This window comes from Juglans regia, chromosome 14, assembly GCF_001411555.2.
Source record: "Juglans regia cultivar Chandler chromosome 14, Walnut 2.0, whole genome shotgun sequence".
NCBI lineage: Eukaryota > Viridiplantae > Streptophyta > Magnoliopsida > Fagales > Juglandaceae > Juglans > Juglans regia.
The window spans coordinates 2163233-2181120 of record NC_049914.1 but is presented as its reverse complement, the minus strand read 5'-3'; the positions used below and the strand labels follow the sequence as shown (position 1 = coordinate 2181120).

The 17888-nt window shown below is 32.8% G+C and overlaps 1 protein-coding gene across 2 annotated transcripts; it reads right to left on the bottom strand.

Annotated features, from left to right (window-relative positions):
- Nucleotides 1–5876: 5876 nt before the first annotated feature.
- Nucleotides 5877–12213, bottom strand: LOC109016788 (probable WRKY transcription factor 12). 2 transcript variants are annotated; one of them, XM_018999166.2, is made up of 4 exons: nt 11737–12213; nt 11461–11534; nt 10805–10966; nt 5877–6331 (listed from the first exon to the last, which is right to left on the bottom strand). In XM_018999166.2, exons 1-4 carry the CDS (start codon nt 12019–12021, stop codon nt 6169–6171), a joined length of 684 nt encoding a protein of 227 aa, XP_018854711.1. In that variant the 5' UTR covers nt 12022–12213; the 3' UTR covers nt 5877–6168. The 2 variants fall into 2 exon arrangements, with proteins under 2 accessions (XP_018854711.1, XP_035540952.1); XM_035685059.1 differs by having other exon boundaries at nt 5877–6328.
- Nucleotides 12214–17888: the final 5675 nt, after the last annotated feature.

Sequence of the window (17888 nt, the reverse complement as noted above, 5' to 3'; positions counted from 1 at the left end):
TTACACCGCTTTTTCTGTAAATGTTTTACTGGGTATTGTTGGTTTATGTTGGCGCCTAAATGCTTGGAAACCTCTTTACATGTATCGTTTTCAAGTAGCCAGATTATGGTTAGGATATTACCGGCCAGTGGATAAACTTGGAGTTTGTTCTTCTCATGGAGAATTATGGCAATGAAATGATTGGATTTTTCATCCTTAGTGACCCCATCATCATCAAATGTCATTATTTTAAATGGTAAATGGAAAAGTCATTTAAAATATTTTGTTAGTTGGTACTAAGATGACACATTCAAGATGAATAACAATACTTACTTTGAAAGAGATGATGAATAATACTCGGAAACCTTAATTAAATGATTGAAAGTTTGCTGAAAATAAAGAATAATCTTCCAATTACTTGATATCACATCAATAATGGATGATGCAACTTTGGAAGGTTAATTACATGGTGTTATGAATAACATTTACCTTATCGGCAAAACCTAAATGGTCGAGAATTCCAGAGGCACGGAAGAACAAATAAACAAGTAAAAACTCCCATTTCACCAGGTTTGCATGCTTTTCACTTTGGCCAATGCAGGAAACACAAACTCAAATAGTGATTTAAGACAGAAACTGTGTGGTGAAGTATAGCAGGTGAACAATCTTGACCCAACACTCGCATAAGAGACCGACGGACGTACACGTCCACCACTCCAATGATTCCAAAACCAACATGAATGCATGACCATCATATCACATCAAAGACCACTAATTTGGTTCGTGTCCAATGTCGACAACTTTCATCTAGTTCAATCCACTCGTATCACACAAACATACAATCTTTGGGGAGAGATTTCAAGCAAACAATTCCCGCTAGGGCTGCAAACGGTCTGGTCCAGTCCGATCCGGAGATAGACCGAATATTTTTGGTCCATAATTTTTCGTGATCGGACCAGACTGAACACCCAAAGGGACCGGACTGGACCGATAGCTATCGGTCCGGCCTTTTTTTTTTTTTACTAATTAATAAAAAAAAATTATTTAAAATATTAAATTAAATTAAGTGACTTATTAATGTGGATTATGTAACAAACTCAATAAAAAAATATTTTATATGATCAATGATAATAAATTAGATGAAAATTATATTATTAATTTATATAATTAACTAATTGATATTATATATTTATTAATTCATAGAATATTAACAAGTGTTAATAGCATATTTAAAATTTTATATTATTAATAGTGATAGGTTAGATGAAAATATATATAAAATATTGTTAATTTATAAAATATTAACAACTATTAATAATATATTTAAAAATTTATATCGTTAATTGTACAATTATTATGTATAAAATATATATAATATTTTTTTAATTTTATTTTTCATTTGGTCCAATCCGGTCCGAAAAAATCATGAACCGTGGACCGGACCGAATGTTTTTTATCCTCTAAAATGAGGACCGAACCAGACCGATCTAAGTCTCGGTCCGATCCGGATTAAAACAGTCGGTCTGATCAGTCCGACCGGACTGTTTATCACCCCTAATTCCCGCTAATGTTTTCATTCAAAATGGCTTCCATTGCAATGGTCATCAGAAGCAGACCATTTAAAATACTTAAATTACTTTGTGTTGATTTAATAAGGCATGTATAAAGTAGAGTTCCCACTTCCCAGGAAGCAGACGTAACCAAGTTAAGTCAAAACTTCATAACCAGCTTATCAAAACAGTAGTGTTTTCAGCGATTTTGTTTTTATCAGATTGTGATTTTTGTTTTTAGTGTTTTCCACCGCTTCCACCGTTTTCTACTGCGAAGAGAAATCATATTCATCTTCTTTATTTCCTACAGTTTTGCTCTTATCAGATTCTGATTTTGTTTTTCCTGTTAGACGCTTTCACCGTTTGCCACTTCGTTACCTACCATAAATAGAGTGCTCCCGTTACAACATTAATCACAAATCTGATTCTCCGCTTTGGGTTCTAAATTCGCCACTCAACACTCCAGTTTCAGAGGTATGTCTTTTTATGTTCATTGTTCCCTTTTTTTATGTTCATTATTATGAACTAAATATTTCTGACTATTTCTTCAGTTATTTATTTATATGCAATAAATAATTGTTAGAAAAAAAAATAAAAAAAAAAAGAAAAATTCAAAACGAAAAAAGAACAATAAAAAGTTATATTAATATTTGGAATAAGAAATCTCAATTTAGTTAGTGACTTTTGAAATCAACTAGCTATGTTTCAGTTTGTATTTGTGCTCGGTTAATTACGAACTTTTCTATGCTTTAATGAAAACACATGTTAAAAAAAATTAAATTATAAACCAAAAAAAAAAAAAAAAAAGATTTGTAACATAATAGACATTTACGTGACAAAGAAAGTAGAAATTGCAACTAAAAAAAAAATTCCAGCTACAAATAATAATGTAAAAACTAGAAATTACAGCTAGAAAAAAAAAACATTTGTAAACAGAGTGGGTCGTTCTTTATATGTAATATATAGATGAAATGTTATATAATATATGTACACACACTCATTCTGTTTATATATAGCACTCATTATTTATATGCAATATATAAATATCTGGATTTACATCTTAGGTATAACATCTTCGATTTCATATTTAAGATAATAACAAAAAAGAATAAATAAATATGCACATCTGACAAGTAAATAATATTACCATATTAGACAATAACATCAAAGATTTCAGATTTGAGATAATAACAAGTGTAATAAATCAACAACAGATCCAGAGATGCACAAAACCAAAAAAAAATCTATACTTTTACAAACACAGGTTCTAAAATAAAAGAACAAACAAAATCGTTCAGATGTAAAGAATACCTGTTGAGATCCATGAACATCTGTTAAGTTCTCTAGGAAACAAAATAAATGGAGGAAAAGAAGTATACGACCAATAACAACAAGAAGAGTAAAAAAAAAAAAAAAAAAAATTTTGAAAAATAAATAGAACATAGATTTGAAACATATAACCTAAGAGTAATAAAACAACAAATAAATATCATATCGAACCAAGCAAAAGTGAAAAAATGTATATACAAATTAACAAAAAGAGGTAAATATTAAAATTTCCAGATCCGAAAAACAGATCTAGAGATATGTAGGCATTTGAAAAAAAAAAATAACCCTGCAACTAAAATAATTACTAAATCAACCCAGAACACAAAACTAGAAGTCAAAAACAAAACAAAAAATGAAACCTTTCAAATAGAAACTTATATCTGTGTGGGTTGACAAAAAATTATTTATGCAAAATAAAAAAGGACCACAGAGAAAGAAACAAAATAGATCAGGAAGAACAAACTAACATACAACAAGCGAAAAAAAAATCATTAAAGATGGAGGTTCAAATTCGTAGGGTTGCGAAAAAGAACCTTGTGAAAAATCAGGAAAATACAAAGAAAGATAGAGTCAGCGGTTTTTTAAATATCTCCAGATCTGTAAGCATTCGAAAGAAAAAAAAAAAAAAAATGGCCCTGCAACCAAAGTGTGAGGAACCATGAAAACCTCTAAGAGTGGATTTGAATGTTGAGTTGAGTTGATATGATAAAATATTATTAGAATATTATTATTTATTATTATTATTATTTTAGAATTTAAAAAAGTTGAATTATTTATTATATTTATGTTAAAATTTAAAAAAATTATAATGATAAATTGAGATGAATTAAAATGAGCTTAACTTCCAAACGAAGCCTTAGATATGAAGAGATGAGAGAAAGAGAAGAAGAAAAGTGAGAAAAAGAAGAGAGAGAGAGAGAGAGAGAGGGGAAGAAGCATCTAGAAGAGGCGACAGGAGAAAAATAATGACTAATGAGTTTATGCGGGCTGGCATTGAGTTAGGGGTTTTCTTTTCCTCAAAACGGCGCCGTGTTGGTTTGGGATGGGTCGGCTGGATGAGTTTTCCTCAAAACAGTGTCGTTTTGTGGTTTGGGCTGGTGGATGGGTTGGGATCCATGAATGATTATGGGCTTAGATATATTGGGCTGCTTTATCTTCTTTATTCTAGTCTTCATATGATACAAAAACTCATTGTCATGTGTTTGTAAAGCTAGCTACTAGCAAATATTTTATTTAGGTATATGAATTGCACAAAAAATTGTATTAAGGATTTAAAATGTCAAAAAATTAAAATTCACATTGTTATTAAAAAAAAAAAAAAAAAAAAAAAACACAAACGGGCTGGATTGAAAGATAAAATTAAGAAAAGGAAAAAGAAAAAAGTAGTTTAAAAATAAGATGAAAAAAGTTATTTTTATGAGAAATCTCACTGTTGAGATTTTTATAACTATAATAAAAAGGTTGTTTGTTTACTTGTTGAGATTTTTCAAAATCTCACTGTGGTAGTTTCTACTACCATTCCCCCACCTGGCAGCTTGAGCACAATGTTGGTCGCATGCATATATTTCATAATTGTAACTTGGTTCTTGTAAGTCATTGTATTATAGTTATAAACATTATATACGTAGATCATGTATATAATATGTATTGTAAACAAGAAAAAAAATTCTGAAAAGATAGACATAAATCTGTACTCCATTTATAGTTAAGATTTCTATGTTATGGTTATCAATATTTTGCACATAACATATGTGATTTTTTTATGATAAAAAATAAAATCTTAAAATATAGATGAAACTCTATCCATTAATATTTAAAATTAAGAAATTGTATAAATCTAATATAGATGACAAGTAACCAATTTTCCATATTTTTTCAATTGGGCACACGTGCATGTACGTGTCTGGGGGAGACATTTGAGTTTCATGTTATTCAGGCTTGGTTATGCAATTACTTTATCCGTCGGTTGTGCTGAATGATTGGGGCTTAGGATTGTCAGCCCAAATGAACTAGCTGGGGCCGAATGTTATAGGTTTGCTTTATCGGGCTCCTGGGCCTTTGCAGTACGCGAGTAGGCCCATTGGAAAGAGGGAATTTTGATCCTTCGAGGAGCATTTTTTTTCTTGCCTAGGTTTTAGTTCATATCACCGTCGAATTAAATAAAGGATAGAATTATATCTGGCCCAGCGTAGAACTGATCCTCTCACCTTCACGTATTGCAGAAAAAACCTATACATATGTGGAAGCTGATCAGCCTGCAATAATTAAGATCGGTTGAAACTTAATCCTAGCTAGTGGAAGTGGGAATATTTAGCAAACATATCCAAGCTAGCTAGCTAATTCCTATTCGTTCCAAACAAAAATGGTATATAGATTTGTCACCCTGATGAAAGTCAATGGAACTGTCTTATTTTGTGGAAATTATGATCTTGTTGAGCATTTGGATAATATTACAAAAGTCAATGGACCTGTCTTATTTTGTGAATAAATCATCATGTTTTCAGGAAGATAAAAAGATGGAGATTCGGACAAGATCATCTCAAACTGCAGGCAATTTGGATCCCGAAATGACCATGATCTATTTTGGAGATCATAAGTAGATCAGGGAATTGTGATCCCCAATGTAATCCAGTACTGTACTTTGCGGAGAGAAGATAAAAAAAAATATACTATAACGAGACAACAGTTCGAGAATAGCTTAAGTGAACAGTACCACATCTGGCATTTGAATTCTGCTGATGTCTGTAGCCCATTTCTCCACTTTTTCTATTTCCACATGATTGAGAGAGAGAGAGAGAGAGAGAGAGAGACAAAGAGCTGTTGTACGACATGCATGGTGGATTTCCGAGCAGAGCCGCTGGGCATGCTTCATATATACATGAAATCATAGCCGCGCTTTAATGATGATCTTCATGTTCAGCTTGTGATTCTTTTCTGCGCGCTAACTTGTTACTTTGGTGTTGAAAAAAGGTTCAGAGCAATAAAGATACGTATAAATATTGCAATCACTACCCAAAAGCTGCATTATATTCGTAATAACATGATCATGATGATCACTAGCTAGCTAGCACTTCGATCTAGAGGCCTAATTAATACACTGCAAGACATCCTCTTTTGAAACTGATCATGACAGAGAGGTACGTACGTATGAACATTAATAAATATATCAGCGATTAATCCCTCAAAATCATATCGACATAATTTAATTCTGTCACAAACTGATACAATATATATATATTCATTAATATTACAACAACGTTTTTGGTTCTCGATCGATCGGATTGAGGCTGCGCCATGCATCGATATTCAATCAGAATGAGGTAAAGCATTCGTGTTCGGATGAGTTTGAGTCATCACAAGGAGAGTGGTTGTGTCTACCTTCATAGGTTGTTATCACCATTCGACAATCCTCTGATAATCGTTCCACTCTCTTCTTCACCCGGCAGTTATTATGGGTACATCGGTAATAACTTCTGCCATTAGCCAACATATATATAAGTAAACATATAAATCATGAGTACCCTTTAATATTCCTGTTGTAAAATTTGTAAAGGAAAACAAAATCTAGTAGCACTTCATCAAGTGTATAGGCAAAATTAAACATGTTTTCCCTTGATCATAAACAGTCTTGTAATTCACACAATAAGAGATCATGATAATCTACTGATCATCAGCAGTACTAAGAAAAAAAAATTCTATTCTTTTGATCATTTTCTCGCTTTTTTCTCTTCTCAAGATCAAATTCATTATGATCAACGAGATCAAGGCATAGATAAACCCAAAAACAGTATCATGATCATCAAATTCATGTAAAAATTTCACTTCATAGCTAGCAGTCAAAAAGGCTTATTATAAACATATAATTCATATGACAGCCAGATCGTGGCTAGCTAGTGGCCGGTGTACCAACCATTTTTGCCATGCGTAAATTTAGCATGTGTGTGTACATAAGTACATAAATTAAGGAAAAAAAAAAAATATATATATATATATATTATTATCAAGAAAACTGAGCAGTAGCAGTGTAGCACTGTAAATTGAATCATCTGCAATCATGCAGCCTCCTATTGAACGTTACTAGCTAATATATCATAGATTATATAGGACTTGGCTGAGGTAATTGTCCACTGGTTCAAGGGCTGATATCTTAGTCTAAGTTTCTTTTCCTACGGTTTCTTCATGTATTCTCTCGCTACTATCAATCTAAATATCCCTTCTTGCAGCTATATATTTTAGTTGTCAGTGTATTATCGTTTTTCAAGTACTGCAAGATGATAATTAGCAATATTAATCGTTCCTTTTGTTTGCAAGATGAGAATTAATAGAGAGCAAGAAACACAAGCACAGGGGCGCACGTCCTTCAGGATTCAACACAAAGCCTAGCTAAGAAATGCAACACATGCGCAAGGGAAACAAGATGAGTAGGAGAAACTATATAACGGTTAAAATATCCTTAGAAATGCCCGGCCCCAAGAACCTCATCCCCGCATGATCTACTATTTGTAGATTTATAATGTCGCAGGAGGAATATAAACGGCTGCAGCTAGTGAGCATCAATTTCATGACAATCATACTCAAAAGAGATCCATGATTCTTGAAGCGCTGCTTGCCATCCATTTCACCATGTCGATCTTCAAAGTTAATACGAGCCCATGCATGCATGGTAATTGGGATCTAATTACATTCTCATAAAATGCACCAAATTATATATTTTATTGTGAGTAACCGGCTAGCAGCTCATTAGGCCTTTCTTAATCGACCTAGATAGCTAGCTTGGACTACTAGCTAACAAGGAAATATCATGGCATGCTGATGATCAGTAATCATCCCTCCAGATTAATTAACCAGATCATAATCTAGTCATGAATGCGCGTTTAATATTATTATATGCTACCAGATTCAATGCATAACCCTTTTTTTTGTAATTTTAATTTTAATTTTTTATGTTCTAAAAAGTTTATCAAACTAGCACACAGAGACCCAGCAGGTGTAACTTTCAACTCTCAAATATTTCAAAAGTACACCGACACAAGCACTAGCCTATGTATTATATGTCAGGTGATGATCTTTTCATTACTGTGTGTACGCAAAATGTGAAAATTCGCAACTTCAGGTTATCCTGTTATTCCTGATCTTAATTTAGGCATGCATGTTTATCCTAGCTAATAATATAATTGGTCTCTAGTGGCCTATTCAATAATTGCATGGTAGTTGGTATAGCACATACCAGCTTCATGGTTCTTAATTAACTCGATCTTTCTGGGGCTTCCTTTAATTTCTGAGACTATATATGCAGTAGCTATCATTAATTAGCTAATTAATGCATTGTTTGGTTAATTTACTTTATTATTTATAAGTACAATTATACTTTCACGCTTTCTAAATGACAAGGGAAAATTATAAGTTAATTTCGTAGTTAATTCTCACGAGAACAGCAGGAAGATAAGCCTACCTGAACCGTAAAAAAAGACCTTTATATTTTATACAGAAAGCAAGAAGTAAGCAGAGCCTTTTTCACAAACCGAAAAAGAAAGGGCAGACACGTGCACAGAAAAAGAAAGAAAAAGAAAGGGTATGCAGAGATAAGACCCATTGTTCATCATTCAACTTGCCGCGCGCTAGCTGTTGTAAGCAGCTGGGTGCATGTCAGGTACTTCTGGGTTTTCTAATTTCTTTCAATATATCTCCTCCAATTATTCATCCCGCGTTATATGACGTATATACGTACATGATAATAGCTCTCTATTAATCCTAAATTGGCCACTTTTTTTATTCATTATATTTTAGTTATAAGTACGTACTCGTCATGCAGCAATTTTAATGCCGTTTATATCATATATTTAAGATATATATATATATATATATATATATGCTCACTATACACACAAATTAACAAAAAAAATGCTACACCCAGTTTTGATTTTGGAACAATTGTGCTTAATTAAAGATCATGGATATATAGTAGTGCTAGTACTTCATCAATCCATGATCACACCCATGCAATAATTACGTACTTATAATTTTACATGCATGTTTTTTCTTGTGACCAATATATATATATATATATAGGAGGAAGTACTAATTCAAAACTATCTAGAAAATTACATAAATTATAACCCAACATTAGTTGATCAGGAGGAAGATGATCAACATTGTTGTCACGATCGAGAGGCCGGAGACGATGACTTTCGCATGTCTTTTTCTGATTTAACATTTCATAATGACAGAGAACTCACTGCATGTAATATATATATGATTATATGGCTCTTACAACTCTCAAAAGCTAATTAATGACACTAATAAGAGACCCTTTCTAACCCTAAATTGACTACGATTAAGACGACTGATCTGGTGAACTGGAGGCCGTAGCTAGAAATAGTGCGGACTACGTACTCCTAGCTACGGCCTCCCGACCTAATTAAGTACTACATTTACATATAAGTGATTACGTTCCATATAATCTTTTAATGATTGAATATGTCAGCCAGCCCACGATGGAGTACTATCGTTAGACTGAGCAGAGAAGGAATGACACAAGGGAAAAAGATAGAAGAATTTGAGAATATAAGTTAATTCCCATGCAGTATAACTCACGTACTAAAAGAACAATATTCCATATTTACCAAAGATATTAATTAATAAAGGATGTGCGAGCTAGCACCATGCATGCATTCGTCGTATGGTATCTCTACAAACATCTCCAGTACTAGTCTGTCTTGTTCATTGAATCAAGTAACTGAACTAAAGAAACAATATTTAAATTTTTAAGCTGGAATTGAATTCCAATATGCATGGAACCACATTTAGGAAATTTATTTATATATTATAATACCAGCAGGAATATTAGATCATGAATGAGTGAAATCATAAGACATATTTTGGAAGTACTGAGTCCCGATCGAGGAGCATATAATATCATGTGTGTACGTGTGTGTGTGTGTGTGTGTGTATCTTGATCGAACAATAATTTAATCAGGCCGCCACACTACAACGTACGATGTATATATATGTTTCTCCTTCATGATTAGACGTCCCTCCCTCTGCTAGCTAGTTTAACATGATGATTTACCCGGTCGAGACGATATATATGTACTACTTCGATATTACATATGGGCCAATAGTAGTACAACGTTATAAACATAAATGCATGTCATGATCATGCTGTGCATGCATGGTGATCAATCGAATTAGCTAATTGGAGTACATGCATGCAAGAAAATGGACATAACTTTCTGGCCGGGTCTGGCTAGGCCTATTTATGCAGCTTGAACATGCATGTAAGCTAGCTAGCTAGCTTGATCCAGAAAAGTAACTTGTTTGATACTCCTTACCATCCATAAACTAAAGATATAAATTAATTATGATCTATAAGTTAGGATCAGATATGTACTGTAATACCAAACCTCGATCGGCTTGAAGCTAAATCTATGATATTGTCATGTAAATTCGACAAAATCAGTACTTAGGCCAGGTGACGTACGTACTATAAACCATTAATCAATTAATAAATCAGAGCTAACTAATTATGCATCAAAATTAAACAAACTTATAATTACTTTTGCATATATATTGTACTTTTTCCTAAAATTACTTGAGTCTTCTAATTAGTTATGAATTTTCAATGCCATCCACAATAGTAATTATCTAGTAATCGATCGAGAATTAAGTACTTAATTAAGGCGTCTTTATTTTGCATGAACGGGTTTTACATGAGTACTTTACAATGCTATATATAATATGGACGCGAGATTAAGCATAAGAATGAGTACTAATACATGAATTTGCAAATAATATTTACTAATCAAATCAGCTTACCTTCGTTTATTATAACTAATTATTACCATGAATATATATGTTGTGTTAAAGCTAATAAATGTATGTTTTATCCATATAAATGTGACATTAAATGAAAAGCTAGCTAGCTAGCAACGGAAAAGAAAGAGTACCTTGGATGAAGGCTATTCTTGACAACTTTCTGGCCATATTTCCTCCATTTGTAACCATCGTCAAGGACATCCACATCACTCCTTGTTTGGAAACAGAACCTTGGCTCTCTAAGCTTCCTTCTCACCTTCACCTTGCTCTTATCCGAGTTTGAGCTCCTCCACCTGCCAAATTCCTAATTAATTAGATCCATTTACTTCTTTCTTTTCGTTTTAAAGACAAGCAAAGAAAGAAATGAGGAGAACGGGGTTAATAATTGGAAGAAAAAGAAATCCACTGATGGAGTTGGGGATTCGGGTATCAATGTGTATCAAGACTTTTATGCCATGAAGTACTACTTGTGCTCTCGCACCCACGAGTGAGAGAGAGAGAGAGAGACAGAGAGACAGAGGGAGAGAGAAAGAGAGATTAATGCAATGACATGGTGTGCAAAAAGCACGCTTGCTGTAAGGAAACAGAAGCAATATCTCTACCATATATATGCGTAGATCTCCTTAGATTCTGTGGAAGAATGTAAACTACTATAATTTCTTTTGAGGTAATTGTCTTATACGTGCATGTTTGTTATTTGGGCATTAGGGGGGAGAGAGAGAGAGAGAGAGAGAGAATACCCATGAGAAGAGAAATTAAGAAAACGATCAAGTTAGGAGAAGGATACCATGAATTGTTGCCATCGCTAGCATTACCGGTACAGTTTTCATCGTTGACGGCCTTGGGATCCATTGTTCCGACCTAAATTTTCAACAAGAAAATTGAAATACAAAACGATCGAGCAGCAACTCCATCAATAGATATATACTAAAGTATTGAAAGAAGCATACAATAAACTAATCCCTCATTAAAAAATAATGTCAAGGGGCACAATAGTATATAAATTTGGCAAAAATCTAGATTAATTCAGTCATGTTTTTTCTCAAAACAGTGCGCTAACCACCTGATCATTATTCCAAGAAGATCTAGTAACAAGGTCGTTATGGCTGAACCCCATGTTGGTGGGGTTTGTGTTGGATGTGACGCCAGTACTAGTGGTGGCGGTGGTTGTGGTTCCGCCGCCGCTGAGCGGCTGAGAAATTTGGGAAGACTGCGAGGGAGCCAAGAAACTTAGGACCTGGTTATCTTCAAACTGTACAAACCCCATTTCTGGGATCGCTTGTGGAGTAGTTGAGAAAGAAACTTGCAGCTCGTAATTTGGAGCTGATCCTCTTTGATCTTCTTCCATTATTTCGAAGCTTTTCTTTTCCTTGATCCTCTTCTAATTGCTAATAGCTAGCTTTGGTGCATGTTGTCCGTATAACAAACAGTCGGTAACGAAGGGTTTTTTTTTTTTTTTCTTTTGTGGTGTGGTTCACACTTCACACCCGGTCATGTAGTTTTGGTCAACTAGTAAACGCTAAATAGAATGTTTCTTGCAGATGAATTATTCCTTCCCATCTTCTTATGGTTGTCTACGGAGTCTACATATACAAGACTGGCACACACTGTTCTCTGTCTCTCTCTCTGACGCACTCACACATGCACGCACAGTATACCAACAATTTTTCTTTTTCTTTTTTATTAAATAAAGTTCAAATGTTTCTCATGTATATTGATCACACACGCGGTATGTATATATGTATAAGGTCAACAAAAATATTATAAATCCAGCCAAGATAATATATATATATATATATATATATTCCTGATGTACATTTCAACTTAGTACGTAGTATATATACTCCTCTATTCGGGGATATATATCAGACATGACATGATATATATAGGAACACATGTACCATAAAGATTGAAGTGAGCATGATGACAAACTCATTTAAATTTTACAGCACAAGAAATAAACATTAATTAAGCAGCTTAGTGCACGTTTAATTAAATCCCTTGTTCGAACTGTATTTTCTTTTCATACGATCGATCGAGGATACATATTCTCTGTTTATAAATTTGTAGTACTACTGCTGTATATATCTTTGGTTTGTTATATGAATTATAAGGGAAATGAAATTAGTTACCAAACGGGATGTATATAATATACATATATATATATATAGAGAGAGAGAGAGAGAGAGAGAGAGAGAGAGAGAGATTTGTGGACATAACCATGGATATATTATGAGCTAGCTGGATCCTGATCCTTATACAGTGTAAAATTAACACACACATACACACATATACAGGATATATATATATATATATATTTAATTTGAAGAGTTTTATCCTGATCCCCTGCATGCATGGCCAGCACGTTTATATTTTCTAAATGTTATTAGATTCCGGGAGGGAGCGTGTTTAAGCTATGATTACGAGATAATTTCAATCCATCTTAAATTAATTATTGATAGAATTTACTATTTTTTTAATTTTTTTATAAAAAATTTAAACACATCTTAACATAATTTATACATTCAAACATATATCAATATATTTATATTTAAACACATCTTAACAGAATCCATAAAATTTTATTTTACAGATTAACTCAGATGATCTCAAAATACAATTGTAGCCTTACTCGCTTCGACGCGCAAATGACGCTGTCATCAATGGCCAGTACCGTCTTGCCCTCTTTCATGCACGAGGTTCAGTACTGCTGCTACGAACCCCAAGCAAAGATATTGTATTTTACATCAAATGACAATTATATCATGGGTCAATGTGCAAGGATTTTGGCATTTTGCAGTAATAAGTTCAACTAACACGTACGAATTTTTTTTTTTATGAGCCTAGTTTAAAGTAATAGTTCTTTTTATGACATTAATTTACAGCAATAACTTCAAGAAAGGGAAATAGAATTTAGCATTTATTATAAAATATTTTATTGGTATTATTGAATATCTTTGCCACGCGGCAATTCCCACGACTGATCACCAACGATAGAAATTAATCGTTGCAATTATTTTTTTACAATATATAAAAGTATGACTATTACCATCAAATTTTATCGAACTCTATTGACCTGATCGATCCCTTACTTCGAAAAAATTGGCTTCATTGCTGATCTTATTAACCTAGCTCGATCGCTAAGAAATAACTAGTAACAGTACTTAAATGTATTTGTATTTAGTAATGTAATATTATATATATATATATATATATATAAAAATTAATTAGGCCTTATTCATAAGTAGTACTAGTGAATCAGTCATGCTAGTAGTGCAAATGAAGCAAAAGAATTTAATTAATAATAGAATGAAGAGTACCAAACTCAATCTTAGTTTACCAAACACCTATCATCATCATCAATACTTTATCTTGTAGTGTCTGTTTCTCATTTTATTTAGACAAATCGTCGTGCACGTTTCGATCGAAGTTCCTAGCGTAGTACAGACTCAACAGAGATATATTATGGAGCTGATCCATATATATATATATATAGTTGATGATGATCATGAACCGTACCAAAACATCGATCCCTCAAAGGATTAATAACCGGTTTCGAAGAAAGTGACAAGGTTGTCCTGTGCCTTTTTATTTAGTCCTTATCACTGAAAACATTATAATTTGCTCATAATTTAACTAAAGCAATTAGCACCATTAAGATGATTTTTCTAGTTATATCACGTACCCACCCTAATTAGCTATAAGGGAGTCTTAAGATCCCACTTTGAGAAGTACTTTTGCCGCTTTTCTCTGTCCTTTTTGGTGGGATGAGGGGTTCGGATCGAGTCTTCGACCGGACACTTTAACGTAAAATTATGAAAAGTAGTTCACATCTCTAGCTTGCTGCGCATAGAACTAGCGCGCATATATTCTTCCTTTTCTTTCCCTGATCAGAACCCAGAGAAAAGGAATATTTGTACGATTCCATTACACAACTATTCATGTCATTAATTATATTATTTTTATAACAATTTTTAATATTGATATTTTTTTTTTGGAGTGTGGTACTGTGTGATCCACGGTTCACCCCCAGGCCACAGAGATCAGAAAAAGGAGAAAGATCAGGAGGGGTGGGGGGTGAGGCTGTTGGGATGTGGAAGTCTAAAGAGCAATGAGTGGTGAGGGTACATCAAAACTTCCATTCATGTCAAGGGTGTCTATGGCAGTTGAAAGAATGAAAGTGATAGAGCCCCTCAAATCCTGCCAAATCAAATTCCAATATATATGTTTATATATGTCCACTCAGACCACCCTTCACTGCAAAAAGAGAGAAAAAAAAACTATCATAACCCCCACACACAACATTTTTCTTGGTAATCTTCCCTCTTCCCCACTCACTCTCTCCTGTTATGTCATCCACAGTCCCTTTCTCTGAAAAGACCCTCTCAACTCCTCCCACAATACCAACACCAACAACAAATAGAAAAAAAAAAAAACCCTCTTTCTGTCTTTAATTATCTTGTATGCAATCTCTTTTGGAATCCTTAATCTGAGTATTAACCTATTGTCAAAAAGCTTCTGCCTCCATATTGTCACCAGAAAGCATGACCTTTTGACTACTACTCTACCAAATTAAGGGATCTTCACTCTTCAGTGCTAGCTGCCGCGCGCTGCAGATAGCAGAAAGAGCCAACCATGTTATCTTATAGCTTGAGTACTAAGCATCATGTGCTCCTGATCAGACTTGATATCAAAACACAAAACTCCACTTCAATATATAATAAATATATATATATATACAGAGAGAGAGAGAGAGAGAGAGAGAAAATATTAAAAAATCTAATGTTCGAAGATTACACTATGATCATCAGCATTTATCAGAAGTAAGTTACACAAATTTAAATGATCATCATGATTCATGGCTTACGAAACTTGCCTGCATATAGAGACTGTACTTGTTAATTTACATCCTGCATTTTCATTTATCTGGATGCTTATATCATTTGATGGGTTATTTTTCTAACGTGGCAATTTCTCATTGGAGTTAGATAATCGATGTCGGTGTTTTAACATGTGTTTTGGCTAGAGATGACACTAATGTTCACACTCGAAAGCGTCGTTTCACCAATTCTATATACAAAGAATATTCTTAAGTGGCTGTCGTAGTTGGTTTGTCCTTTCGGCTTTTGGAAGGGGCTGCGAAAGGATAAAAAGTAGCTGCAAAGGTAGAAATGTAATTAAACAAGATCATAAATATCAAAAGTATAATCTTCCCTTTGTTTTTTTGAGCGTATAATCTTCCTTTTCACTTCTGAAAGATCTTTCTAGATGAAGCAAGAAACACGGAGCGCGATGCCTGGAGACATTAATGTGACCTGGGTTACAGTGAGAGAACCTGAATTAATTCGTGTTACACCATGCCCATTGCCCGGCCAAGCATATCTATATTTAGAGCTCCCTCAATAGATTTTGTAAAATTTAATTTTATATAAAATTTGAAGAAAAATAGCTTAAAAATATTTTTAATAGATCATTTATTTTCAAATTTATTTTACATTTTATTACAGTGTTCAGTTATATTTAGCATGAACTATTCACAAATGTAAAATTATTTTATTTATTTATTTTCTTTTCATATACTTTATCTTCCACAATAATTTCTCTCCTTGTACTTTTTTTTTCCAATAAACTATTAAATAATATAATATAAAGAAAAAATAGATAAATTGATATGTGATATATTGTTAAAATCAATATATAAGATAGAAAAAGTAGATTTTGGTGATATATTTTAAATGATAAGATACATAAATCATTGGAAGTGCTCTTAAGTGCATGTGGATAGTTATGAAGAGTGATTTTGTCGTCCTCTGTGTAGCTGCTTTTTTTTTTTTTTCTTCTTTTTATTCCTCTATTTTAGTATTTTTGTCTGTTTAACTGGAGATATTTTGATCTTTTGGGATATTTTAATCTTTTCATTTTTCAAGAGATATATTTCAGTTTTAACTTAAAAACCCCTATCTCTCTCTCTCTCTCTCTCTCTCTCTCTCTCTCTCTCTCTCCCCCTTTATTGTTCCACTTTAACTCTCTCTTCTCTTTTCTCTCTGTCTTTTCCCTTCCCGAAAGCTCTCTCTCCTTTCTTCTCTTTGTCTTTTCCCTTTCCGAAAGCTCTCTCTTCTCTCTTCTCTGAAAGTGATGCTCTCTCTCTAGTTTTGTTTTTTCGATATTTTTTTTTCCTTTTCGGTATTGTTAGTTTGAGCATTTTATAACAGTTTGCTGGGTTTTTTTTTTTTGGGATGTCATTCGTTTGGAGATTTTATATGGCCGGTTTGCATGTTGGGTGTTGTTTGTTTGCGAGGAAATAAAATTTTCTCCTCGCATTTGCATATTGTGGATTTGGATGTTTCGGGTTTTTTGTTTTGTTTTTTTATTTTTTAAGAAAAAATTAACTTTTTTCTTCATATTTGCATGTTGCGGGTTTGCATGTTGTGAATTTTTGTATTTTTTGAGAAAAAATATATTTTTTTGTGGGTTTGTTAGTTTTTTTTTTTTTTTTAATGTTATTTGTTGTTTTTTTTTCGTGTTTTGGTTTTGTTGATGGTTTTTTTTTTCATGATTTCGTTATCTACAGATTTTTAAGAGATGGGATTTTTTTGGTTGTTTGATTTTTTTTTTTCCTTCAAATTTGCATGTCGTGAGTTGTCCTGTGGGTTTGCATGTTGTTTGAACTCAATTTTTTTACTTCTCATTTTGTTTTTTAAAAGATATAATTTTTTTTGATTGTTTGACAGATTTTTTTTTTTCTTTTTTTGCGTATTTGCATGTTGTGAGTTCTTTGTTTTGAGTTTTCTCTCTTCGGATTTGTTATTTGTAGCATTGAGTTTGTTTTTGTTGATTTTTTTTTTTATGTGGATGTGCATGTTGTGTTTTTCTCTTTATTGATGGATGGTTTGTCTTTGATTTTTTTGGTTGTTTGAATTTTTTTTTGTTGTGTCATTTGTAGTTGTTCTATTTTTTTGTCTCTTATCTGCAATATTTTTTGAGTTATATTTATAAATTTGTAAGAAAATATATATATTTTTATAATGAAATTATGTTATTTTTATTTCTATCTATATATATATTATATATATATATATATATATAATGACCATATATATTTTGTCTCCAATGGGCAAACGTCCCTTGGACGTTTTATCACTACTAGTATATATATAAATATATATATATATAATATGTTTATATATACTGAACACGTAGTACTGTATATATTTT

Coding starts and splice junctions, on each gene's coding strand:
- LOC109016788 (XM_018999166.2), bottom strand. CDS start 12,021: ATGGAAGAAGATCAAAGAGGATCAGCTCCAAATTACGAGCTGCAAGTT. Junction 11,535..11,736: donor CTTCTTGGAATAATGATCAG/GTGGTTAGCGCA, acceptor TTGAAAATTTAG/GTCGGAACAATGGATCCCAA. Junction 6,332..10,804: donor AAGAATAGCCTTCATCCAAG/GTACTCTTTCTT, acceptor GGCTAATGGCAG/AAGTTATTACCGATGTACCC.